We start from the raw sequence: 24,619 nt of genomic DNA, 5'->3' as shown, positions 1-24,619 counted from the left end.
CTCTCTATCTGAAATCAATAAAAGTATATTTTTTAAAAATTTTAATATGTAATGCTAGAGAATGGGTGGTGCAAAAAATATTTAAACACTACTAATGAGAGTTATACATTCACACAACTCTCTTGGAATGCAATCTGGCAACATGTGCCTTAAAAATGTTTATACTAGCCCTAACCGGTTTGGCTCAGTGGATAGAGCGTCGGCCTGCGGACTGAAAGGTCCTAGGTTCAATTCCTGTCAAGGGCATGTACCTTGGTTGCGGGTACATCCTCAGTAGGGAGGGTGCAGGAGGCAGCTGATCGATGTTTCTCTCTCATCCATGTTTTTGGCTCTCTATTCCTCTCCCTTCCTCTCTGTAAAAAAATCAATAAAATATATTTTTTAAAAAAATGTTTATACTAGCTGTGGCCATACTCTGGTTTCTCTTCAGATCGTATACTAGCTGTGGCCAATGTGGCTCCATGGTTGGAGCGTTGGCCCTCACACCAAAGGGTCTCTGGTTCAATTCCGGTCAAGGGCACGTACCTGGGTTGCAGGTCCAATCCCTGGCCCCAATCCAGGCATGTATGAGAGGCAACCAATCCATGTGTCTACTTCACATTGATGTTTCTCTCCCCCACTCCCTCCCTTCCTTCCACTCTCTCTAAAATTCAATGGAAAAAAAATATCCTCGGGTGAGGATTAACAACAACAAAAATGTTTATACTACCTGATCCAGCAATTTAATGATCTAAACTATGAATGTAACTAAAAATTCAGATAAAATTTAAGGACAAAGATATTTAAGGGTTTGTGATTTATAAAAGTGAAAAAACTAGAAAACAAAATGTCTGTCAATGAAGGAAAAGTTAATAAATTATACAATGGAATTATCTTCAAAATACATAAAATAAGAAAATGTTCATGATATTCTGTTAAAACAGTATATAGGGTATGATCACACCTTATTTAAAAATAAAGCAAAAAAACAGCAAAAGTATTAAAAACACTTCTTTCTCCTCTCCTGTTATTTCCTATTTTCTGAATTTTTTCAAATTTTCTATAAGGTATTTCTATTTAAATTGTGAGAAGAGGATAAAAATAAATCATTTTCACCCTGGCTGGTGTGGCTCTGCTGGTGGTCATCCTGTGCACTGAAAGGCTGCTTGTTCGATTCCAGGTCAGGGCACATGCCCGGGTTTCAGGCTCCATTCCTGGAGAGGGTGTGCAGAGGCAACCAACGATGTTTCTCTCTCTCTCTCTCTTTCTCTCTCTCCCTCTCTCTTTAAAAATCAATAAAAATATTTTTAAAATAAATCATTTCTAAGCATAGCCTTGAAAGTATTATTTATTTGTAAACAAACACTGATTCTAGTAAGATATTTTGGGAGATAGTTATTGATTTGTGACCAGTAAAATTAACTGAATTATTATTCAATAGCAAATAATTCATAATATTATGTAACATACCTTTTTTTTTTTTAATCTTTACCCAAGGATACATTTATTGATTTTTCAGAGAGGTGTATTGAAGGAGGAAAAGGGAAAGACAGGAAGAAGGGGAGGTGAGGAGAAGGGAGAAGGAAGAGAGAGAGAGAGAGAGAGATCAGAGAAGCATCGATCAGTTGCCTCTCCAATGCTCCCCCGACCTGGTTATGACGGGAAGGCGAACCCACCGTCTTTCTGGGTATGGGCTGATGCGTCAACCCACTGAGCAACACCAGCCAGGGTTAGAGCATTAATTTTTATCCATTTTCTTCAGATATGTAAAAATTGAAACACTTAAAACCTTTTAAGTGAGAATTTTATTTAGTCACATCAAATCATTATCACCATTAACTGCCTTGATATTAATAAAGTTTTTACTCTAAAAGGTGACTTAAATTCATCTAACACTCAAATACTTTCTTATAAAATACTTGCATATTTTATCAAGAATATACAGAAAAATAACTTTCATTTTAAAGGCTGGTATCATAAAAGCATATATAAAAATAAACCAAGCTATCTAAATAGTACTTCAAAATAAATTTCTTCCTTTTTACTCATTTTTTAAATATTTTTGGATCGCACCATTTTATTGAGGGTCTTCAGGTGAGGGTTAAGGGCTGGGAGGACAAACCAATCTGACATCCTCGGCCAGGCCGGAATCTCCCCAGCTTCAGAGCCACCAAAGCAATAAACTTCATTTGAATCTCGCATACCTTTTCTCTAATATGTCCAAATCCCACTTCAAATGTGCAGCAACTTTAAGAGCAAGTAGTTTTAAAATGCGATTTCTCTTGTTATCAGGTGGAGGTTGAACTTGGTTTTGTTCATTAACTGAAGGTTTGGAAGCCTGTTCCAAAAACTGAACTATAAGTTGAACCGGTGCAGGATCTAGGATTTAAAAGAAAATAAACTCTTGAAATGAAGTTGAAATTAGGAAGATGCAAAGGGATTTACCGTTTTGGTTTATGGCAACCAAAGAAACCCAAGCAGCTGCGTAGTTGTAATGACTGCGGAATGTGATATGTAAGAATTGTACCCGGGGAAAACGGGGACGGTCAGGAAGAGGAGTAAAGAGGACGGGATAAAGAGGAGTATTCAGCCCTAGCCCGTTTGGCTCAGTGGACAGAGCATCGGCCTGCGGAATGAAGGGTCCTGGGTTCAATTCCGGTCAAGAGCACATGCCCCGGTGGTGGGCTCCAACCCCATTTTGGGGTGTGCAGGAGGCAGCCGATCCATGATTCTCTCTCATCATTGATGTTTCTCTCTCTCTCCCTCTCCCTTCCTCTCCGAAATCAATAGAAATATTAAAAACAAAAAACAAAGAGGAGTATTCACATGCAGAAGAAAGCGCTTGCCAGGTCAGAGCATGGCCACGGTTTTCCAATCCAGCAAATAACCAATGTCCACTTTGGAGGAAAGGGATGAAACCACTAGCATGATTGTTTTAAAACTTAATTCGTCTGACTTGCACCAACTACCTCTCTCCCCCTGCACAACAGAGATAACACCACTTACCTCACAGGGTTATTATGAAGAATGAATTCAATGAGACCACCTCTGCAGCATTCAGCACAGTGCCTGACACCCAGAAGGCACTGAACCAATGTTTGCCAAAAGCAATGAATTAAAAGAATGTAACACAGGTGGTAAAATTACCCAGGTAAAGCACACTAACGCCTCACACAGCAGTTTTCCATCCGTGGAAAGCCAGTCTCTTAGGCTGAACAAACCACATCTGGATTCCAACTTTACAAAGCAAAGTCCTACCCAAGGAACTTCCCTTTTCATACCAGTACCTTTCCAGAAAATGCCTGGAAACCAGCCTTCCTTCCGTAGCGGCCCGCATTACCCGGGATATTGATCGTTATCACCCCGACACAATAACCACCTTGCAGATGGATAGCATTTCCCGTTCTCAGAGATTTTCTCATGATAAGGTGTAGCCCAACTTTGTAATATATAATTAAGACTCAGTAAAAATCCTCTCGTTGAGGAACAGAACAGTTAAGAACCGAAGACATCACGGGCGTCAGGATCAGCACCGGAACCGTTTATTTCTCCCCAACGCCCCCACGACTGATCACGGCCGGGGTTCTCCGTAAAGCCAGGCTCCGCAACCCAAACCATCTCAGAAGACCAGCGTACAGGTGCTAAAACCCCACGCAGTAAAAAGGACCAACACCCGGGGATCCAAGAGCCGGCTCCGCGCTATTCTTTGGCCGCCGCGGGGGCGCCCCGCACCCGGACGCCTCCTGCTCAGCGAGGGGCCCGGGCTGCCCGCGGTTTCGTGGCCGAGAAAGCGCGGGGGCCTGGAAGCCTGCCGGGCAGCCCGGTGGCCGGGCCCCGCTCCCCTCGGGCTGCAGGCGCCGCGCTTACCCGGGCAGGGCTTGCGGAGATGTTTCTCCAACAGCGACTCCTCCAACAAGAACTCGAACCAGCAGGTCTGCGGCGGGGTGCAGGGCCGGCTGGAGGTGGCCGCCTCCCGGTCCGCCGCCTCCGCGCTCATCCTGCCCCCGCCGCCACTACCCCCAGGGACGCTTCCCGGCTCCAACCTGACACTCGGACGCGGGCCCGGGACTGCGACCCGCGGAACCGCTGGGAATAGAGATGCGCTCAGAACCTCCCGGAACCCCGCACGACTTAAGATGGCGGCGGTCCCGGCGGAGGCGGAGCCCTTAGACCCGCCTCCCTGCGCCGCCGCGCCTCCGGCCAATCGCGGTTCGGATTGGAGAAGAAGGCGGGACCTATCCACAGACCACGCCCCCTCCGGGTTACCGTGGGAGATGACTGGGGGAAGCTGGATCCCAGCGGGCTTTTCGCGTTTTTCTGGGGGTTTCTCAGCGAGTAAAAGAAACACCCTGATTAGGGTTGCAATGATCCTCAACGTCTTCGTTGAGGACGGTGAACGCTACGGGTTCAGCTGGTGAGCCGAGGTGTCTTATCGAGGGAACGCTGGCAGCAGCCGCTCTGCGAGTTTCGCGGTGCTGCCCAAGGACAACAGGAAAAAAGATGCTGGGAAGTCGGCCAAGAAAGACAAAGACCCAGTGAAGAAATCGGGGTGGTCCTAAGGCAAAGTGCGGGACAAGCTCAGTAGCCCAGTCTTGTTTGGCAAAGGAACACGTGGCAGACTCTGTCACGAAGTGCCCAGCTATTGCCTCTGAGACTGAAGATCCTCGGTTCAACCAGTTTCAAAGCACAGAGCTCAAGTAATTTACACCAGAAACACCGAAGACCTCGATGCCCCAGGTGTTGGTGAAGATGCATGAACAGGTCCCACCAACCTGCACCTTTTGAAAAATAAAACTTTATTAAAATTTTTTAATATTTTTTAAATTGATTTTTCACAGAGAGGGAGAGGGATAGAGAGTTAGAAATATCGATCAGCTGCCTCCTGCACACCCCCCACTGGGGATGTGCCCGCAACCAAGGTACATGCCCTTGACGGGAATCGAACCCGGGACCCCTCAGTCCCCAGGCCACGCTCTAGCCACTGAGCCAAACCGGTTAGGGCAAACTTTATTAAATTTTAAAAAAATAATGAGCCAGGCCGTTTGTCTTGGGTGCTTTCAATTTCCCCATTTCCGTTTCTGAGGTTTCCTCCCACCTGGGTCATCTCGAAGGACTAGGACTTGGCCCCCAGCGTTCTGGTCCCCTTCCTCTTCCTCCAGGGATGACAGCCTTCAGCGAGATGCAGACTTCTCAGGTCTAGCTCTCAATATCTAGCTCCTATGTAAGCCTCTTGCTGTACCCGCTGTGGATATTAACCCCATTTTACAAAATAAGTATGTTCAAAAGACAATCATGTATGTCATTAAGGTTTAAGAAATCAGTACAGCCCTGGCCAGTGTGAGTCGGTTGGGCGGCGTCCTGTGCACGGAAAGGTCGCCGGTCCCATTCCCAGGCAGGGCACGTGCATGGGCTGCAGGCGGATCCCTGGTGGGGGGCGTGCAGGAGGCAGCTGCTTGATGTTTGGCTCTCAGATTGATGTTTCTCGCTTGCTCTCTCTCTTCCTCTCTAAAAATCAATTTTAAAAAATTAAAAAAGTTTTCTCCCACCCCTCGGGGGAAAAACATCAGTTCAGGTGCCTTTGACTCTCTGAGAAGTACCATGGTGGTCAACAAGAACAAGTGCCTTACGAAAAGTGGCCAAAGGGAGCAAAAGAAGAAAGTGGTTGATCCATTTTCTAAGAAAGATTGGTATGATGTGAAAGCACCAGCTACGTTCAATATAAAAAATATGTATTGGAAAAACACTAGTTACGAGAACTCAAGGATTATATATAAATAAAAAATAACTTAAACACTTTTGAAGAATTTTATTATGGAAACACAAGGGGGTGTAATTAAGCATGAAATAATTTCATTCATGATAATAGATACACATTATAAAAATGTGAAGTAAACTAGTTGATACCCCAACTCTTAAAGGATTTATACATATTGAAATTAATGTTTATTCTTTTGCAAAGACATAACCTTGGTTATAGGAGGAACACATTTAATCTAAATATTCAATGTAATAGATATAATTCATAAGTCAACACACATAAAACCAGTTGTATTCATCTTTGTTAAATAGCTGTACAAAGCTATTACCATAAAATACGAAAGGATTCTTTAAGAAATATTTCAAACCATAAGTCTGGAATGCATGTTTCTTTCTGATACTATTATTCCACTAATTACAACCATCATATGTTCAGTGTATATCCTATAGAACTGCAATAGGATTATATATGCCGAGATTAAAATATTGCAAATTCTAAGAAACTTATAAACAGAAATGGTTCCAAGATGCCTTTATACTATATCCAGCAAATCTTTTTTATTATGAAAAACAAGTTTAATGTTTAGAAATCTTAATGGATGAAACATAGTTGAATCAAATATATTCCTTTGCAATTTTGTCCTCTAATTTTATTTAAACTGTTAACTCTATACATTAAAAAACTTAATAATAAGCCATTTTTCAATAAGAAATTGTTCGATTTCACTTGCAACTTTTTTAGAGCTATACTTTTAAAATATATTTTATTGATTTTCTACAGAGAGGAAGGGAGAGGGATAGAGAGCCAGAAACATCGATGAGAGAGAAACATCGATCAGCTGCCTCCTGCACACCCCCCACTGGGGACGTGCCCGCAACCAAGGTACATGCCCCTGACCGGAATCGAACCTGGGACCCCCCAGTCCGCAGGCCGACGCTCCATCCACTGAGCCAAACCGGTTTTGGCTAGAGCTATACTTTTAATACATATTGGGATCTAAAACTATTAGCAAATAGCAAAAACTATTTTAAAAACTGGACCAATAGAGAATATATTGAGATGCAAATCAGGAAGTAGTTATTTGCTTTACAGAAGGTTCTTAAATATACAGAATAATTCATAACATATGCCCTCTAAATATTCATGCATTTAAAATAAACGTACCCAAAAAAAATCAACTGACATACACCTTTTAGAAACCCTACCAATTTTATAGAGAGGCACTAGTTTTACCCACAAAAGGAATCAACATGTTTTAACAGTTCAAAACAAACGGGCAAAAAAACAATTTTTCAAAAAAAACAGTTTAATCAGATTCACTGTGTCCTTCAAAAAATTCCTAATTTTTTAAAGCATATTTTTCAGCCCTAACTTGTAACGCACTTTGACCTCCATTTCTGCTTTTCCTTGGATCAATCTGGACTGTGTGGAAGAGTGCCCCGACATAGAGGCATTGGCAATGTGGGTTAATATCCTGAAAAACATACTGTCTGTACACGAGTAGTAAAGAAAAAAGTTCCAAAGTACAATGCATACTCCTGAGGTTGTAAAACCCACCAGTCTAACAAAAAGCACCAAGGTACAGATGCCAAAGGTAGAAAAAATAGAAACCAGCAGAGTCAATGTCATAGACCTTATCAAGAAAGTTTTATTTGTTGGATTGTTTTGCATTTGGGAGACAAAATAGTATCAACTAGTTTACTTCACAAATGCAAATAAATAAATGAATTTAGCAAGCTAGAAATCTCTTTTGCTTATTAGTGAAAATAGAATAGTGAGGTTGTGCTTAATAAGGAAAAAGTTACCAAATTCTTCTTATGGAAAAAAAAGAAATGGATAGTATTTTTTCAAAAATAAAAAGTAAACTTTGAAATGAAGTTAAGGCACTTATTTCAATGTTTTTAAGGGCAAAGTATGTCTTACGTTTCTTGAAGAAATTCCTTCCACATAAATACCACAAACTTTGCTCCTTACGTAAGTTTTTTTTTTTAAATCTTCACCCAAGGATATTTTTCCATAGATTTTTAGAGAGAGTCGAAGAGAAAGGGAAAGACAGACAGAAATATCAATGTGACAGAAACACATTGATTGGTTGCCTCCTGCACATGCCCCGGCCAGGGCCAGGGCCAGGGAGGAGCCTGCAACACAGGTATGTGCCCTTGACCAGCAAGGGCACATAAGAGATCTTTATTGTCAAACCTAACAGCTGTAAGTTACCCAAAGAGGATTACTTACAGAATGCTTAATCATTTCTTACTCTACAAATGAGGAAATTAATTAAATGCACTCCGTTTTCCAGTACTATTGTTTTAACTACAGTTAAAATAGAAACAAATAAGCTTACTTCTCATATCCAGTATTATTATTTCTATGTTGAAGATCACATTTTCCTTTTTAACATGCTGAATGAAAAATTCATTGTTTTGAAAATTCAATTAAAAATTTCTCCAAATCTGTTTTATTTAAGAAATAAGTTGACAGAAGCAAAAGCAACTTACTAATATGCCACAAACAAAAATAAAACAAAAACACAACAAACTAATTCTGCATATTTGATCATAATGTAAATCAATAAAAATTCAATTAAATATTTCATGCTGCATAGAAAATAGGCTGCTCTATTTCCCTTTCAAAATACGCAAGCTGACTTTTAAATCACAATGTTTTACATGTTCTACGTAATTAGGTTAACTATGGAAATATTTTCATAAGGCTTGAAGCTAAATATTAGTGACTCACTATTAAGATGTATAGAGAACCTGAAATACCCTGCCTACAGCTATCTTAATTGTTAAAAATTACATAAAAGCGTGAGAACTAATAAAATTAATGCAACAGATATGACACAGCCATTAAACAATTCTTAAGCTCCAAAAGAGCAAAGCATCCTAGAGCTAGTCTAAGAATGAATGTGCCTTTGTACTTTTAAAATATCTTACAGAAAAAAAAGATAATGGAAAGATGCTCCCTTTTCATATAGAGTAGTGAAACTGTAATTTTTACAGCACTTTGAAAACCTGGTCACTAAACAGATATATAAGATAAAGATAAACATGCATCCCATCCTAGCCAAATAAGTCATTTTAGATTTTCTATTAATAAATGATTAAAATATGAAAATATTTAACTTAGAGGAACTAAGTGCTGTGAATTTTATAATTGTCATTTTGTTCTTAATGTTGAAGACTGCCTCACAGTTTCACAAATAATAGCACTTTTGTTTTATAATATGCCCATCTGTAAACAGAGGTATATTTAACAGCATCTGCACATATCTCCAGAAACTGTAGCTCGTTTTAGTGTACATATTTTTATTCTGATAATAATTTTTTACCTAATATTTTAGTACAAAACATGTGAATAGGTTATAAATCCCATATTTGCATTTTTTAAAAACCTGATCAACATTCTTATAAATGTCTGTTTTAAAAAATATGTAGGTAAAAAGAGTTACTATTTATCAAGTAACTATTTAACAAGTTACTTTACAACAAATTCATATCAAGTTTATGAGCATAAGTGACAAAAGCTAACCACTTAAGTCATAAAGTAATAAAATGCACTATCATGCACTCTGTAAATTACTGAGAAAGTGCTCACTTAGATAAGCAGCAGATGAGAGCAGTATCATGGAAAATCTGGATATATCTTATATAGATCCTTAAAAATCACTTTCCTTTATGCCATTTCCATTTTAATTTAAGTGCCACATATTTTCAGCTAACATTTACGTTAGCTTTTTATTGTAATATTTCAGCCTTATTATAAAGCATAAAACACCTTTAGAAACTGCCTTGAATGTAAGAATAATTCTCTTCTTCTATTCTATAATTATGTCATATTAAGTATATATTAAATGTTATGTTTGAGAACTATACTCAGACCTTGAATATATTCAAATTCAAGATCAATGTTATGATAAAATAAAGATTTCTGAGGAAATTTTTGTAATAGTTTGGAAGGTGAAATCTTTAAAGACCATGTAACAGTAAGAATCGCTGGCTGGAATAGTGCAGAGTGGTAAGATTTAACATTTTACCAAAGGCCAGTGATGCTTAATCTTCTATTCCCCACAGAATTCTGGGTCCAGTTAACGGCAGGAGAGGAAAAGCAGCAGCAACACTTCAAATGTCCATACTCTGATTTCCAAAAAGACACCCCATTGGTAGAAGAAAATTAACATTTTACTTCAGATGGAATAAGTCTCTGCTATTTTCAAGACTGAAAGGATATCACAGTGTTGATTTTATATACAAAGTAGGATCTGTTCCAATACACTCTAGTGAAATAATTCACATATGGAGAATAGTTAATTTTGACCTCATGACAAAATCGCCCATATTTTGAGTAGGTTAACTTGTCACCCTCTTCACAAACCACCTATCAAGAGATATGAAACATAATATTAAACGCTTATTAAGGTTATAGAATAAATAAAATCAATGTACAAATGACTACATTCATATGGAAATATATTATGCTAAACATGAACTATCTCACATTGTTCAGTGAACATCTCATATTGTTTAGCAAATAGAAGCCTCTTCATTAAGAGTAACCATATATACACTAAATTTCTGAGCGTCCCATTGAGATTGAGAAACCAGTATAAAGTGTTTCTAATTTTTAAAATATTTAATCCTAAAATGTAGAAGGCTATATCTCTGTAGTCCATTAAGAACCTTACCATGGCTGAGAAATGAACATCAGGGTGGGGCAAAAGTAGGTTTAGTTGTTCATATAGAAAATAATACGCTAATAGGTAATAGAAGAATAAACTCTGTTTCTGCATACTCACAACTGTAAACTACTTTTGCTTAATCCTGTATTTTCAAAATTTTGATTTGAGAGAGAGACAGAAATATCAATGTGAGAGAGAAACATCTATTGGCTACTGCCCACATGCACCCAACTGGGGATTGGGCTGCAACCTGGGTATGTGCCCTGACCAAATATTGAACCCACCATGTTTTGGTGCACAGGGCGACACTCTAACCAACTGAGCCACACTGGCCAGGGATATATTCTTAATGTATATTCAAACATTTCTCCTGGTGTAGAACTGACTTACAATTATCTAAGAAACAAGTAGATTTTTGTGACTTATCCAGTGCACACCTTTACACTCCCACCTTAACGATGTTCACTAAGATAGCTTAGCTAGCTTGAAGGATTTTCTATAATAAAACACTAAATGTTATTCTAATGCCAACAAAAGATGTCAGAGAGCCAACTTTAAGAGTAAAATGATAGATTAGCTTTAAGTCCATGCCTGGCATTATATGCAAGAAACCTGATCTTCGAAAGGGAGCTAAAAGCAGAATAAAAACGCTTCAGATAGCAGATAGCAATACAGTAATTACTGAATACCTGTGATGTTTACTAAAATTCCATTTTGTCACCAATTAAGCAAAACATCTCAGACATCAAGTACCAACAGAGAAAATTCAAAATACATGCAGCAGAAAAAGAGTAAGTTTATATCACAAATTTAAGGGGTCATGAAGAGAAAGATGAAAATCATAAAAACGAATTTCTCACCTCCAAACTGGTCTGATAAGACAAATAATTATTTAGGAAAGAGCAGAAAAAATATTGGCCACAACCTGGACAGAATATGCACTCCAACCTAGAATGACCTAATGACCTAATAAACTTTTCCTAAGGGCCTCCACACTCAACTTTCCCAGGAGTAAAGGTACCCATTCCAGACAACACTCCCCTGCCAGTCCTCTTAATTGCTAGACATACAGTATACACTACAGACTGAGAGGTAAGAGAGTAGATATGTATCAAATTACAATAAATTTCTCAACATAAGAATATAACATTGCCCAGCCGGTGTGGCTCAGTGGTTGAGCATTGACCCATGAACCAGGAGGTCACGATTTGATTCTCATTCAGGGCCCATGTCAGGGTTTCAGGCTCAATCCCCAGTGTGGGGTGTGCAGGAGGCAGTTGATCAATGTTTCTATCTCTATCCCTCTCCCTTCCTCTCTCTCTCAAATCAACAAAAACATACTTAAAAAAAAGAATATAACATTGAGTTAAAATCATCATTCAAATCAAATTATATCAGCTTTTTATTTTTTAATGCTTTTTTCAGTATTATTTTGTATCTGTTTCAGATGTAGAGCATAGTAGTTGGACAATCATATACTTTACCAAGTGTTCCCCCTGGTATTTCTAGTACCCACCTGGCACAGTACATAGCTATCACACTGTTACTGACTATATTCCTGATGCTGTACTTTATAACCCTGGCCATCTTTGGTTTATACATATTGGACATATATAGTATAGGTAATAAGAAATCCATGTATTGGAAAAAAATCTCCCTGCAAAAAATATCCAACTTTTCTTTTGTATATTGAAAAAATATTTCAACCTACTTTTGGTAAGTTCTGCCCATCTATATATATAAGAAGCCAGTGACCATAACGCTGTAACGACTGGTCGCTATGACACCCACAGCGGCCAGCGAAGCGGCCCGATTGGGGGATGGAGCCGGCCGGCCAACATCCTGGGGCGCCCCCCGCACCAGCCAGCCCTGCCTGATTGGCCTCTCCCACCCCAATCGGGGGCAGGGCTGGCGGCCAACCGCCTGTGGCCCCTCCCCTGATCAGCCCACCCCAACCCAATCAGCCTGCAGCTCCTCCCCCCAGCCAGCCCCGCCCCTGATCGCACACCCCTACGCCAATAGGGGGCAAGGCCAGCCAGCCAACCTCCTGCAGCCCCTTCCCCCGGCCGGCCCCACCCCAGATTGGCCCCACCAACCCAATCAGGGGCAGGGCCAGCTGGCCAACTGCCTGCAGCCCCTCCCCAAAGCCGGCCCGGCCCTGATTGGGGCCCCGATCGGGGCAGGCCCGCCGGACAACCTCCCACCGTCTCCTCCTCCTGACAGGTCCGGCCCCACCCGTGCATGAATTCGTGCACTGGGCCTCTAGTCTATATAATAAAAGCCTAAGCAACTGTTATGGCGGAATTGTTAGAATGACTGGTCACTATGATGCGCACTGACCACCAGGGGGCAGACGCTCAACGCAGGAGCTACCCCCTGGTGGTCAGTGACCTCCCACAGGCCACTCAGCCAGAAGCCAGACTCAAGGCTGGCGAACACAGCAGCGGTGGTGGGAGCCTCTCCTGCCTCCACGGCAGCGCTAAGGAGCAACAAGCTGAGTGGTAAGGAGCAGCGAGCAGGCGGGCAGTAAGGAGTGAGGGGTCCCGGGTTGTGAGAGGGTGCAGGCCGGGCTGAGGAACCCGCCCCCAGTGCCTGAATTTCATGCACCGGGCCTGTAGTTGTTACATAACTTTGAATTATATTCTTAGCTAAATTCCCAAATTATGTTTGAAGATTACAAGTTTAAATAAAACCATTTTTATCAAAAAGAATTCATTTCCAAATGGTTACTTACATGGCCATTTGCAATGTCTAATAAATCTTTAACCCTACAGCCTCTCATGGTTCCCACCTCATTGCAGATAGCATCCTCTACAATTAGGTAATTAGCTTTGTAAGATGTCAGTATTTTATAAATATCCTCAGCAGATCGCTTTGAATAGATTTGATAGATCTGAAAGAATATAATTAAAAGTTATTTTAAAGGACATTTAAAACTTTTGTTAATCAAAACTATACATTAATTTTTCTCTACTATGTTCTTAGTACTGAGTACTATCTGTGGAAAATAAAGATATTCACTGAAACTTGATTCCTGCCCTCAGGAAGTTTATAAAAGTATTCCTATGTAATTAGCCGTTTGTATATCTTCTTTGGAGAAATGTACATTCAAGTCTTTTTTATAGTCTTAAAATTTTTATTTACTTACTGATTTTAGAGAGAGAGAGAAAGGGGGGAAGAGAATGAGGGAGGGGGGAAGAGAGAGAGAGAGAGAGATTGAGAAACACTGATTTGTTGTTCCACTTATTTATGCATTCATTGGTTGCCCTGACCAGGATCAAACCCACAACCTTTCATAAAAGGATGATGCTCTAACCAATTGAGCTACCCAACTAGGGCTACATTCAAGTCCTTAGCCCATTTCCCCCCAGCTTTATTGAAATATAATTAACACATAACATCATATTCATTTAAAGTATACAATGTGCTAATTTAATGTATTTAAATATGGCAAAATGATTGCCACCATAATGTTAGCCTCCATTACGTCACATAACTACCATTTCTTTTTTTGTGGTAGATTTAAGACCTACTCCCTTAGCAACTTTCAAGTATAAAATACAGCATTAATAACTATACTCACCATTTCATACATTAGATCCCTAGAACTTATTTATCCTATAACTGGAAGTTTGACCAACATCTCCCAATTTCCTACCCTCTAGACCAGGGGTGGGCAAACTTTTTGACTCGAGGGCCACAATGGGTTCTTAAACTGGACCGGAGGGCCGGAACAAAAGCATGGATGGAGTGTTTGTGTGAACTAATATAAATTCAAAGTAAAGGAGCGGAGGGGAGAGCAAGAGAACCAGATAGAACAGCCGGATCCAGCCCGAGGGCCGAAGTTTGCCCAAGGCTGATCTAGACCCTGGTAAGCACTCCATGTTTCTATGAATTCGGCTTTTAAAAATTCAATATATAAGTGAAATCATACAAAATTGTCTTTCTCTATCTGACTTATTTCACTTAACATAGTGCACTCAAGATTCATCCCTGTTGCAAATGGCCTTTGTCCATTTTTAAATTAATTTGTCTTTTTATCATTGAGTTGTGATAGTTCCTTTAATCTTTTATATTACTATGTATCAGAGTATTTTATACTCATGCTATACATAAAATAAAGTCAGCAAGGTTAAAAATAACTTGACCATTGTCACAAAATACTGAATGAGCCAAGGATGCCTAAAACTCAAGTTTTGATTCCTATGCATTTTTCTTTTCAATTTTTAAAAAAAATTGATTTGAGAGAGAAAGGAAGGGATGGATGGATAGATAGATAGATAGATAGATAGATAGATAGATGACATCGATTTGTTGTTCCACTTATTTAGGCATTCATTAGTTGATTCTTGTATGGGCCCTGACTGGGGATCTGCTCTAATTAGATCATGTCTCCAGACATTGCCAAATGTCCCCTAGGGGCATATTTGTCCCAGGTTTGAGAATCAGTGGCATAGGGGATCATACAAAAATCAGTCACATGTCATGAATTATAGATATATGTCTAATTCAAATGATATGGTCTCCGAACATTAAGTAACTAGATACCATTCTAACGTTATACTAAGTATAATAGCCCACACTGAAACATAAACCACAGTGTAATAGATTTTTAGCTTGGAAATACAAAGTGTATCAAGACATTAACTGACTTCTTGCCTTCAATAATTTGAGAACAATGATATTATGCAGCTTTTTAAAAATTAAAGCTAACTAACCCTTTTAAAATTATTTGGATTTTCCCAGCTAATCAGGAACATATGCATCTTTACAAAACTATACTAAAATGGAGTGGTGTTAAAAAAGATCCAAATATAGAATTTAAATGCCTTACATTTTCATTTCTCTTGAGAAGATCATCATCATTGTAAAGAGGCAAGCTTGTCACCATCCATCCAGTGCATAATTTAATTGCACCCATTAACTGTGGACTCCCTGCAAACACAGCTGCAGCTGGAGCTTGCCTTCTGCAAAGAACCACAGAGATTTAGACACTGGAAAGGTAAATATACTACCTAGATCACTCATTTATATAAACTCTGAAATACCAGGCAACTTACATTTTATTTTATTTTAAAAAATATATATTTTATTGATTTTTTACAGAGAGGAAGGGAGAGGGATAGAGACTTAGAAACATCAATGAGAGAGAAAGATTGATCAGCTGCCTCCTGCACACCCGCTACTGGGGATGTGCCTGCAACCAAGGTACATGCCCTTGACCGGAATCGAACCTGAGACCCTTCAGTCCGCAGGCTGATGCTCTATCCACTGAGCCAAACTGGTTAGGGCTTACAATATATTTTATACTTATGTTTCAATGTCAGCCTTCACTTCATTTTATTTATGGATTCATTCAAAAATAAACTGAGCATCTACTATGTATTAGGAATGATTCTGAGTGCAGAAGATACAGAAATTTTTTTAATTTCTGGGGGTGTGGAGATAAGATCCTTGCTTGAAGACAATCTATATATATAAAAGCCAAGTGACTGGAATGATGGAACGACCGATGGCTATGACTCGCACTGCAGCCAGACAACTGGACCGATTGGGGGCAACACCTCCCCCTGGCTGGCCCAGGATGGATTGGGGGCGGGGCCGGCCAGACAACCTTCTGCATCCCTTCCCCCCCCCCCCGCCTGCCAGGCCCGCTCCGCCCCCATGGGGGGTGGCATCTGGACCCCACCTGTGCACAAATTCGTGCACCGGGCCTCTAGTAAACATATAAATCATGTGGCAATAATGCTATTAAAAAACAACAAAGGGTGTCCTGGCCAGTGTGGTTCAGTTGGTTGGAGCCATGTCCCGTGCACAGAAGGGTCATGGGCTTGATTCCTGGTGAGGGTCCATGCCCAGATTTTGGGTTCAATTCCCAACTGCCTCCCGATTGATGTTTCACTCACATCAATGTTTCTTTCTCTCTCTCTCCCTCTCCTTTCCTCTTTCTCTAAAATTAATAAAGATATCCTTGGGTGAGGATTTTTTAAAAATTTAAAAAACTGGAAAAAAAACACCAGTGCAGGGTAATGGGATATAGTGACAGGAATATACTATTTTATATAGTGTAATCAATTCAATGGTAATACTGTGATTTCTCAAATTCATCTTTTTGCAAATGTTAACAATCACAATCCAACTCGTTCCAGATCCATCTATCCTCCTGCTCCTTCCCTACCTTTACCACATATCTGTCTCCAGATATCACATATAGAACTTCTCCGCCCTGAACCATGATCCAAAGTCCCAGGTAGATGCCACCTACAAGACTAGGAAACCCAGAAACAGGTCCCAAGGGTCTACTCTATTGCCTTCATCTATTTATGCGCTCCCTGTATCAGCATGCACCCACCAGGTGCTGGGGACAGTGCCCTCTGGGAATAAAGAGATGGCACCTATCCGTTGTTGTCTGGGAGCACTCAGTAATGGGGAAACAAACGTAAGGCTGAATAATTACACCACAGTAACATAAATGTCCAACTGTCTTACGTACAAAGTCCTACGTTTGGGCCTTTGCTGTTTTTGAAAATACAAATTATGATAAATCACACACACAGATGTAACTCCCTCTTTTGTTAATGACAACAACACAAACCTAAATAGTCAGTGTTTCACAATGGTAAATACAATTCACAAAAAGTATTAATGAGCAATAGTTAACGGTGATCTAAAGAAAACAAATTTTATATATATGAGATTATCGAGGGGTGTCATTACAATATAAGACCTTATAATAAGACGTATTCTCATTTCTATATACCTATTCTATAAACCTAGTCATCATTTCTAGAAACTTTTTTTTTCTCCACAGTTTCCAGGTCTTTTTTGATAGTGTTTCATTCTCTTTCACCTTGCAGGTTCTTCTTCTATGTGTTCAATACTTTTCAATGTAATTATTTCAGTCTCCATCCATGGGACAAACTGGATGCAAAATGGCCACAGTTATTCTTCTCCCTATAGCTATTCTAGGAGGAAACTGGTCTTGGGCATGTAACTTGCTCTGGCCAACAAACAATAGGAAACATAAGGTAAGAAGAGACCAAACATGGTAAACATTAAACTTGCCCTCTCTTGCTGCTCTTGGGAACTCTACAACCACTACCTTGTAAATTAGCTGAGGCTAACCTGGGCTGGATGATGAGAGGCACATGGACAAGTCAATTCCATTCCCTCAGCTGATACCTACCCAAACCTAGACATGTGAGAGAGGCCATGCCAGACCATCCAATCCCAGCTGAGCTGGCCTGGACCAGAAGAATCCTCCCACTGCCAACCCTCAAAATGGGGCAAAATAGTAAGTTTATTCTTTATAAGCCACTAAATTTTGTGGTAGTCTGCCATGCCATAAAACTGACCGATACAAATTTTACTGAAGGTCTAATTCTAGAGAGCTTGATTCTTGTTGTTGGACTGTTTCCTCGTGTGTTTTGTAATTTGACAGATAATCTTCAAGAAATTTTATTTGTGGAAGCCTTTTAGTCTGGGTTGAGGATATATCAGGTGTTTCAGACTACCCCAGAGCCACTTTTTATGTTGATTTCTTGTTTTGGGGTTTCCTAGATTAGTCAAGTATAATTTCAAACTACAAACACTTGTTAATTCAGATCCATTGTTACAAATTCAGAGAATTATCTTTTTAACCAAGAGCTGAGGTCAAAAAGGTCATGCTTTCTTATCATTTTTCTCTACCACTGGATGGATCTTTTGCTAGTCTATCCTTTAAACTGATAGTGTTACTCTTTGAGAGCCCTTTAGTCATATCCACACTAATAAAAGAGAAACATACAAATTAACCATCACTCTGCTACGCCAAGCCATGCCCACCAGTGAGTATGCAAATTAACCCAATCAAGATGGCGGCCAGCCACGGAGCTGGAGCAAGCAGGAGGCTTGGGTTGCCCTGGCAATGGAGGAAGCCAAGCTTCCCGCCCGCCCTGGCCAGCCCTGGCCTCTGCTCAAGGCTACGAAGTTTCAATTATAGAAGATAAATAAATTCCAACAAAAATGGCAGCAGTCACGGAGCTGGAGCAAGCAGGAGGCTTGAGTTGCCCCCGGCGATGGAGGAAGTCAAGCTTCCTGCCTACTCTGGCCAGCCCTGGCCTCCGCTCAAGGCTACAAAGTTTCAAGTATAGAAGATAAATAAATCCTAGATACTTGCTTCCAGCCAGCCCTGGCCTCCACTCAAGGAGGCGCTGAAAAAAAAGAAAAAGAAAAAAGGAAAGAAAAAAAAAAAGGAGGGGCTGGGACCTTGGGTCGCCGCGGGGTGATCAGGCCAGGATGGGATGGCAGGGGCCGTTGGGGGTAAGCAGACCAGCACGGGGGCCAGTTGGGGGTGAGCAGGCCATCAGTGGGGGTCAGTTGGAGGTGATCAGGACAGCGGGGGGGGGGGGGGCAGTTTGGAGTGAGCAGGCCAGCGGGGGCAGTTGGGGGTGAGCAGGCCAGTGGGGAGGCAAAGTGGGGGCGAGCAGGCAAGCAGGGGGGACAGTTGGGGGTGATCAGGCTGGCAGGGGGGGCATTTGGGGGCGAGCAGGCCAGCGGCGGGGAGCAGTTGGGGGTGAGCAGGCTGGCAGGCAGGCAGGCAAGCAGCTGGAGCCCGCAGTCCCGGATTGTGAGAGGGATGTCCGGCTGCCGGTTTAGGCCTGATCCCTGTAAACCAGCAGTAGGGCATCCTTCGAGTGGTCCCAGATTGGAAAGGGTGCAGGCCAGGCTGAGTAACACACCCCCCCCCCCCCGTGCACGAATTTCGTGCACCAGGCCTCTAGTATGTATATATTGGGGGATGGGAAAAGTTGTCTCAATTATAATTCTCTGCTTCCATAGGCCTAAGATCATATCTCTTGTATTGGGTGGGCAATAAAATTGAAATTAAAAATCCTTGTAACTTTGGTTACCAAGACTAGCAATCCACCATTTGTCCATCTCCAACCTAGGGCAAAAGAAACATCCTTTTGACTATCCAAATAAAAGGTATTTGTTCCTTCTCCCCTCTCCCCCCTCAAAGAGTTTATTTGGGCAGATCAAGGGACGGAGAGACCCTGCATTTAAAAGAAGGTGTTGGGCCCTAACCGGTTTGGCTCAGGGGATAGAGCGTCAGCCTGCGGACTGAAGGGTCCCAGGTTCGATTCCGGTCAAGGGCATGTACCTTGGTTTCGGGCACATCCCCAGTCAGAGGTGTGCAGGAGGCAGTTGATCAATGTTTCTCCTTCATTGATGTTTCTAACTCTCTATCCCTCTCCCTTCTTATATGTAAAAAAATCAATAAAATATATTTTAAAAATTAAAAAAAAAAATAAAAGGTGTTGGGCCTCTTAGTGGTGAAGCATGGGGTATTTGTCCCTTTTTATTCCACATTTCTAGGTGTTTGATGGCAGAGAGTCTCAAATTTCAGACTTACCAATGGTATATTTTCAAAGGAGATGAGTTCAATTAAAAAATTAGAATTATAAGTCCAATAAAAAATTAAATATCCCTAAAAATACAATGTACATTTTATGAGAATTTGAAAAAACATTATTATATACCCTGAATCCATAAGATAGTACACAATGATTAATTAATAGTTTAACAACAATATTGGGCAGTTCAGTTCTTACTTTATCCAGGTCATAAGTTCCACTGTATCTGGGTCATAGAATTCTTGTAGTTCAGTTAATTCTGTCATTAATCTTGGAAAAAACTAAAATGCAAAAACAAAACCCACCCAAAGTATAAGTATCTAGAAAGTTTAAAACTTTTCCGGAGTATTTGAAAAGAGACTTTTTTACAAACAATTTTAGAACACTGTTCTGACAGTGACCTGCTCAATCTTCTCAACTCAAATCAACTATTTTATGGTTAATTTACTGTCTAGACTCAATAAGTAATTTTATATTTACCAAGCAATTACTAGTTGTGTCTTTTATGCACACACATCATAAATAATTTAATTAATTAATTTGGGGTCAAATAGTTCACATGTTTATTGGCGATTAGTTTCATGCTATATTATAATCCAAAGAATTTATATTATTTTATAAATATATACATTTTGGAGTTGCCAAATACTTTTTAATATAAATACTGGTTTATTCAGCAATTTCCTTTGCCAATTATAAATTAAATTAATGACAGTCTTAGACAACAGAAAATTGCATCAGATGGCATTCTAAACATATTTTAGCTTTTCTATCATGTTCTTAATGATAAAAAAAATTAAGAATTACTAAGAATACCAGACATTATTTTGTTAGAATAGTATTTCAATATAAATATCCTACACACATATCTACCTTTAGATAAAGTTTTAATACAAAAATCTGATTTCCTTACCTCCTTCCATAAGCTGATACCTATTATAGTGGGCACAGCCATGCTCAGAATAAGAGCCTAAAATATGAAAGCAAAAGGGTTATGAATAAATATATTTCAGATTGTACTTTAAAGTATTAGACACTGACTCTGTGACAAAGCACATCAATATAGTTATACAAATTTAAGTCAGCATGAAACCTAGCTCATGAAGTCAGATGGCTGAAGAGCAATGATAAATTTAAAACATATTAAACTGAAGGTAAAGTGAAACATACATATTTACTATATAATTTTAAGGCAGAGCATAAAAACAGTAACACACATGTATTTCAAATAGCAGATCAATATTTGACAATTTTGACAGGAATTTAAGTTATGAAGAATACACAAAGGTTCCTGAACTGCTACCTAAAACACTAACAACAACAAAAAGACAATGAAATAACACAGGCAAAATAGCTAATCAATATACTAGTATGCTGCCGAAACCGGTTTGGCTCAATGGATAGAGCGTCGGCCTGCGGACTGAAAGGTCCCGGGTTCGATTCCGGTCAAGGGCATGTACCTTGGCTGCGGGCACATCCTCAGTGGGAGGTGTGCAGGAGGCAGCTGATCGATGTTTCTCTCTCATCGATGTTTCTAGCTTTCTATCCCTCTCCCTTCCTTTCTGTGAAATATCAATAAAATATATTTAAAAATATATATATATACTAGTATGCTAAAATAAGAATGTATAAATTTCTTGGGAAAAAACTGGCAAAATACAACATGACTAATATTAAAGGTAATTATTCATCATCTTCCTTCCCAAGTCTTTCTCCTTATTGTCCCGTGTTCATTGGTGACCCCATAGATCCACAGTCATATAAACCAGAAACATAGAAAACAACAATGATTTCTCCCTTTTCCTCATTCTCCCACACTTAACAGGCACCAAGTCTTATTAATCTTCTAACTATTCTTCTCCCTCCAGTATAGCACAGTATGAATTGAATGGGCTTTGCAATAAGAAAAACCTAGCCCTGGCTGGTTTGGCTCAGTGGATAGAGCGTTGGCCTGCAGACTGAAAGGTCCCAGGTTCGATTCCGGTCAAGGGCATGTACCTTGGTTGAGGGCACATCCCCAGTAGGGGTGTGCAGGAGGCAGCTGATCGATGTTTCTCTCTCATCAATGTTTCTGGCTCTCTATCCCTGTCCCTTCCTCTCTGTAAAAAAAATCAATAAAATGTATTAAAAAAAAAAAAAAAAGAAAAACCTAGATGTGCATCTTGATTTTCAGCCTTATAAGCTATGTGATCTCAGGGAAATTATTTGACCAGTTTAGGCTTTATTTTTTTGTCTATAAAATACTGATAATAAAACTTAGCCAATAGGTGTTTGTAGGTGTTGAGTAGCATGCGACATGCTTTGAAAAAAACCTGACACATGTTGAGCACTCAGTGAATTAAAGCTTTTGTTACTTTCATTTACCATGGCCTGTACCTGAGTGACAGCATCTTTCCTGGCTCCAGTCTGTCACCCGTAAGTCTATCATTCACAGAACTGTAAGGGTGCGTGGAGAGAAAACTGTAAGTCTGTCTCTCACACCCCTGCCTACAATCTCAATGCCTTCCTACTGCCTATAGGATAAGACCCAGTGCCACAGCAGGACACTTAGAGGCCTCTGTGACCTTATCCTCTTCAACTTCTCCAGTCTCATTTCTTGACCAGCCCTACCTCGCCTCACATTTTATGTGCTAACAAAACTGAATTGTATCATGCTCTTTCTTTTCCTGTTTTTTATACCCTTTGATTACATCATTTTTTGCCTATCTGTGTTTATTCCTTCTACCACAAATACCCTTTCTTCCCCCTTCATTTGACTAATAACTTAGCATCTTTCAAATGTCATACTGGAAAGTCTTAAAAACTGAATTAAGTATCCCTTCTCTGTGTTCCAATAACATCAATACTATTTAAAAAAAATATATGTTTTTATTGATTTTTAGATAGAGAAGAAGGGAAAAGGAGAGATAGATTTAAAAAAATCAATGGGAGAGGCACATCAATCAGCTGCCTCCCGCATGTCCCTACTGGGGATCAAGACCAGTAGGGACATGCTCCCTCCAGGTATGTGCTCCTGACCAGGAATTGAACCTGGGATCTCTTGGTCCATGAGATGACACTCAACCCACTGAGCTATACCAGGCAGGTGCATCAATATTTTTTATTACCTACTTTTATGATCAGGAGACCATAATCTACATGATGAAATTAATCACGTTTTTCTTATCTTTGTACTCCAAGCACATTGCACACAGCAGGCAGTATAAATGCTCCATTCACACTGAAAACATACCAGAGATCTCAAACCAAGAGAGATATAAAAATTAATTATTGATAGCCTCTCACATTACTGATTCACTTTCTTTACCTTTTATGTTTTAAGTTGTCGGCATTAAAATTCATTTCTTTTATACTTAGTAATTATTTTTTTTTAATATATTTTATTGGTATTTTACAGAGAGGAAGGGAGAGGGATAGAGAGTTAGAAACATCGATGAGAGAGAAACATCGATCAGCTGCCTCCTGCACACCTCCCACTGGGGATGTGCCCGCAACTAAGGTACATGCCCTTGACCGGAATCGAACCCGGAACCCTTCAGTCCGCAGACCGACGCTCTATCCACTGAGCCAAACCGGTTTCAGCTAGAAATTATTTTAAAAATGTTTTTTACAGGATCTCTTTCTACCCTTAAGTTATAATGTGATTTACTCATGCTATTTCAATGGTATTCAATGTGGTTTCCATTTACATTAACTAGAAGAGAAACAAGTACTTAACCTAAAATAACAATGACTCACCAACAACACTGGGTGTACAGTTCGTAATCGAAGCCACTTGAAAAGTGTCGTCCAAAGTTCAGGAGAACATACACCAAATGCTGCTAACATGCATACATAAGGAGTCCAGAGATATTTCAAGCTGGAAAAGACAAAAAAAGTCACATATGAGATATCCTATGAACATCAATACTACAATCTGGTTTATAACTCCAGGAGATATCATGCACACTTAGTTATATGTATAGAATATCCCCTCGAACACAAACTCTCTGCTCTAGAGATTAGACCATTATGCAAATCCACGGATTTCTCTGAATCCAACCCTTGCTCACTATTTTATTGCAAGAGCCTATAAATCAACACCTCTACCTTTAGACTCTCCTCCAGCTCAACCAAATGCCAAATGAATCTTCTTCAAACATTAACTATAAGACACTTTCTGTTCAAAATTCTAATGGCTCCCCAGTGCCTACTGAAATGAGTGAAAACTCATCTAAATAGTTTTCAGGACCCTTAAAATATGACCTTGACTTCCTTTCCAGTTTTTTCTCCTACTACATCTCTAAATATGATTAGTGTTCCAGACAGTTTGCAGAACACTCTCAATGCTGCCATCCCTTAATGCATATAAGTGTTTCCCTCCCGGTACAAATGTACCCCTCTGCCTTAGACTCTGATTCCCATTACAGCCAGACTTCTTGAAGTCCACACTCACCTTTCTTTCCTCACCTTCTACTCTATCTGATCACATCTTCCTTTACAGTGGTTCTCAACCTTTCTAATGCCGCGACCCTTTAATACAGCTCCTCATGTGGTGGTGACCCCCAACCATAAAATTATTTTTGTTGCTACTTCGTAACTGTAATTTTGCTACTGTTATGAATCGTAATGTAAATATCTGTGTTTTCCGATGGTCTTAGGTGACCCACAGGCTGAGAACCGCTGTTGTAGCGCCTAAGACCATCGGAAAACACAGATATTTACATTATGATTCATAACAGTAGCAAAATTACAGTTACGAAGTAGCAACAAAAATAATTTTATGGTTAGGGGTCACCACCACATGAGGAGGTGTATTAAAGGGCC

At 40.0% G+C, this 24,619-nt stretch overlaps 2 protein-coding genes across 4 annotated transcripts in view; both read right to left on the bottom strand.

The window, feature by feature from the left end:
• Window positions 1–4,146, bottom strand: part of INTS8 (integrator complex subunit 8) — a 41,570-nt gene extending 37,424 nt beyond the window's left edge. Inside the window, exons 1-2 of the mRNA XM_080646182.1 lie at window positions 3,847–4,146; window positions 2,184–2,358 (exon numbers count right to left, since the gene is read on the bottom strand). Of these exons, the coding sequence (XP_080502308.1) occupies window positions 2,184–2,358; window positions 3,847–3,976 (305 nt within the window). The 5' untranslated portion in view covers window positions 3,977–4,146. The remainder of the gene's footprint in view (window positions 1–2,183; window positions 2,359–3,846) is intronic.
• A 3,227-nt stretch (window positions 4,147–7,373) lies between these two features.
• Window positions 7,374–24,619, bottom strand: part of DPY19L4 (dpy-19 like 4) — a 55,667-nt gene continuing 38,421 nt past the window's right edge. For 2 of the 3 annotated variants that reach the window (XM_080646179.1, XM_080646181.1), the window contains exons 14-19: window positions 23,552–23,672; window positions 20,727–20,783; window positions 20,012–20,094; window positions 15,253–15,385; window positions 13,153–13,311; window positions 7,374–10,117 (exon numbers count right to left, since the gene is read on the bottom strand). In XM_080646179.1, coding sequence (XP_080502305.1) covers window positions 9,953–10,117; window positions 13,153–13,311; window positions 15,253–15,385; window positions 20,012–20,094; window positions 20,727–20,783; window positions 23,552–23,672 — 718 coding nt within the window. In that variant the 3' untranslated portion in view covers window positions 7,374–9,952. The remainder of the gene's footprint in view (window positions 10,118–13,152; window positions 13,312–15,252; window positions 15,386–20,011; window positions 20,095–20,726; window positions 20,784–23,551; window positions 23,673–24,619) is intronic. The other variant, XM_080646180.1, reaches the window with a different exon arrangement.

The sequence above is a fragment of the Plecotus auritus genome, assembly GCF_963455305.1.
Source record: "Plecotus auritus genome assembly, chromosome: 11".
Lineage (NCBI taxonomy): Eukaryota > Metazoa > Chordata > Mammalia > Chiroptera > Vespertilionidae > Plecotus > Plecotus auritus.
This window is presented reverse-complemented; position numbering and strand designations above follow the sequence as displayed.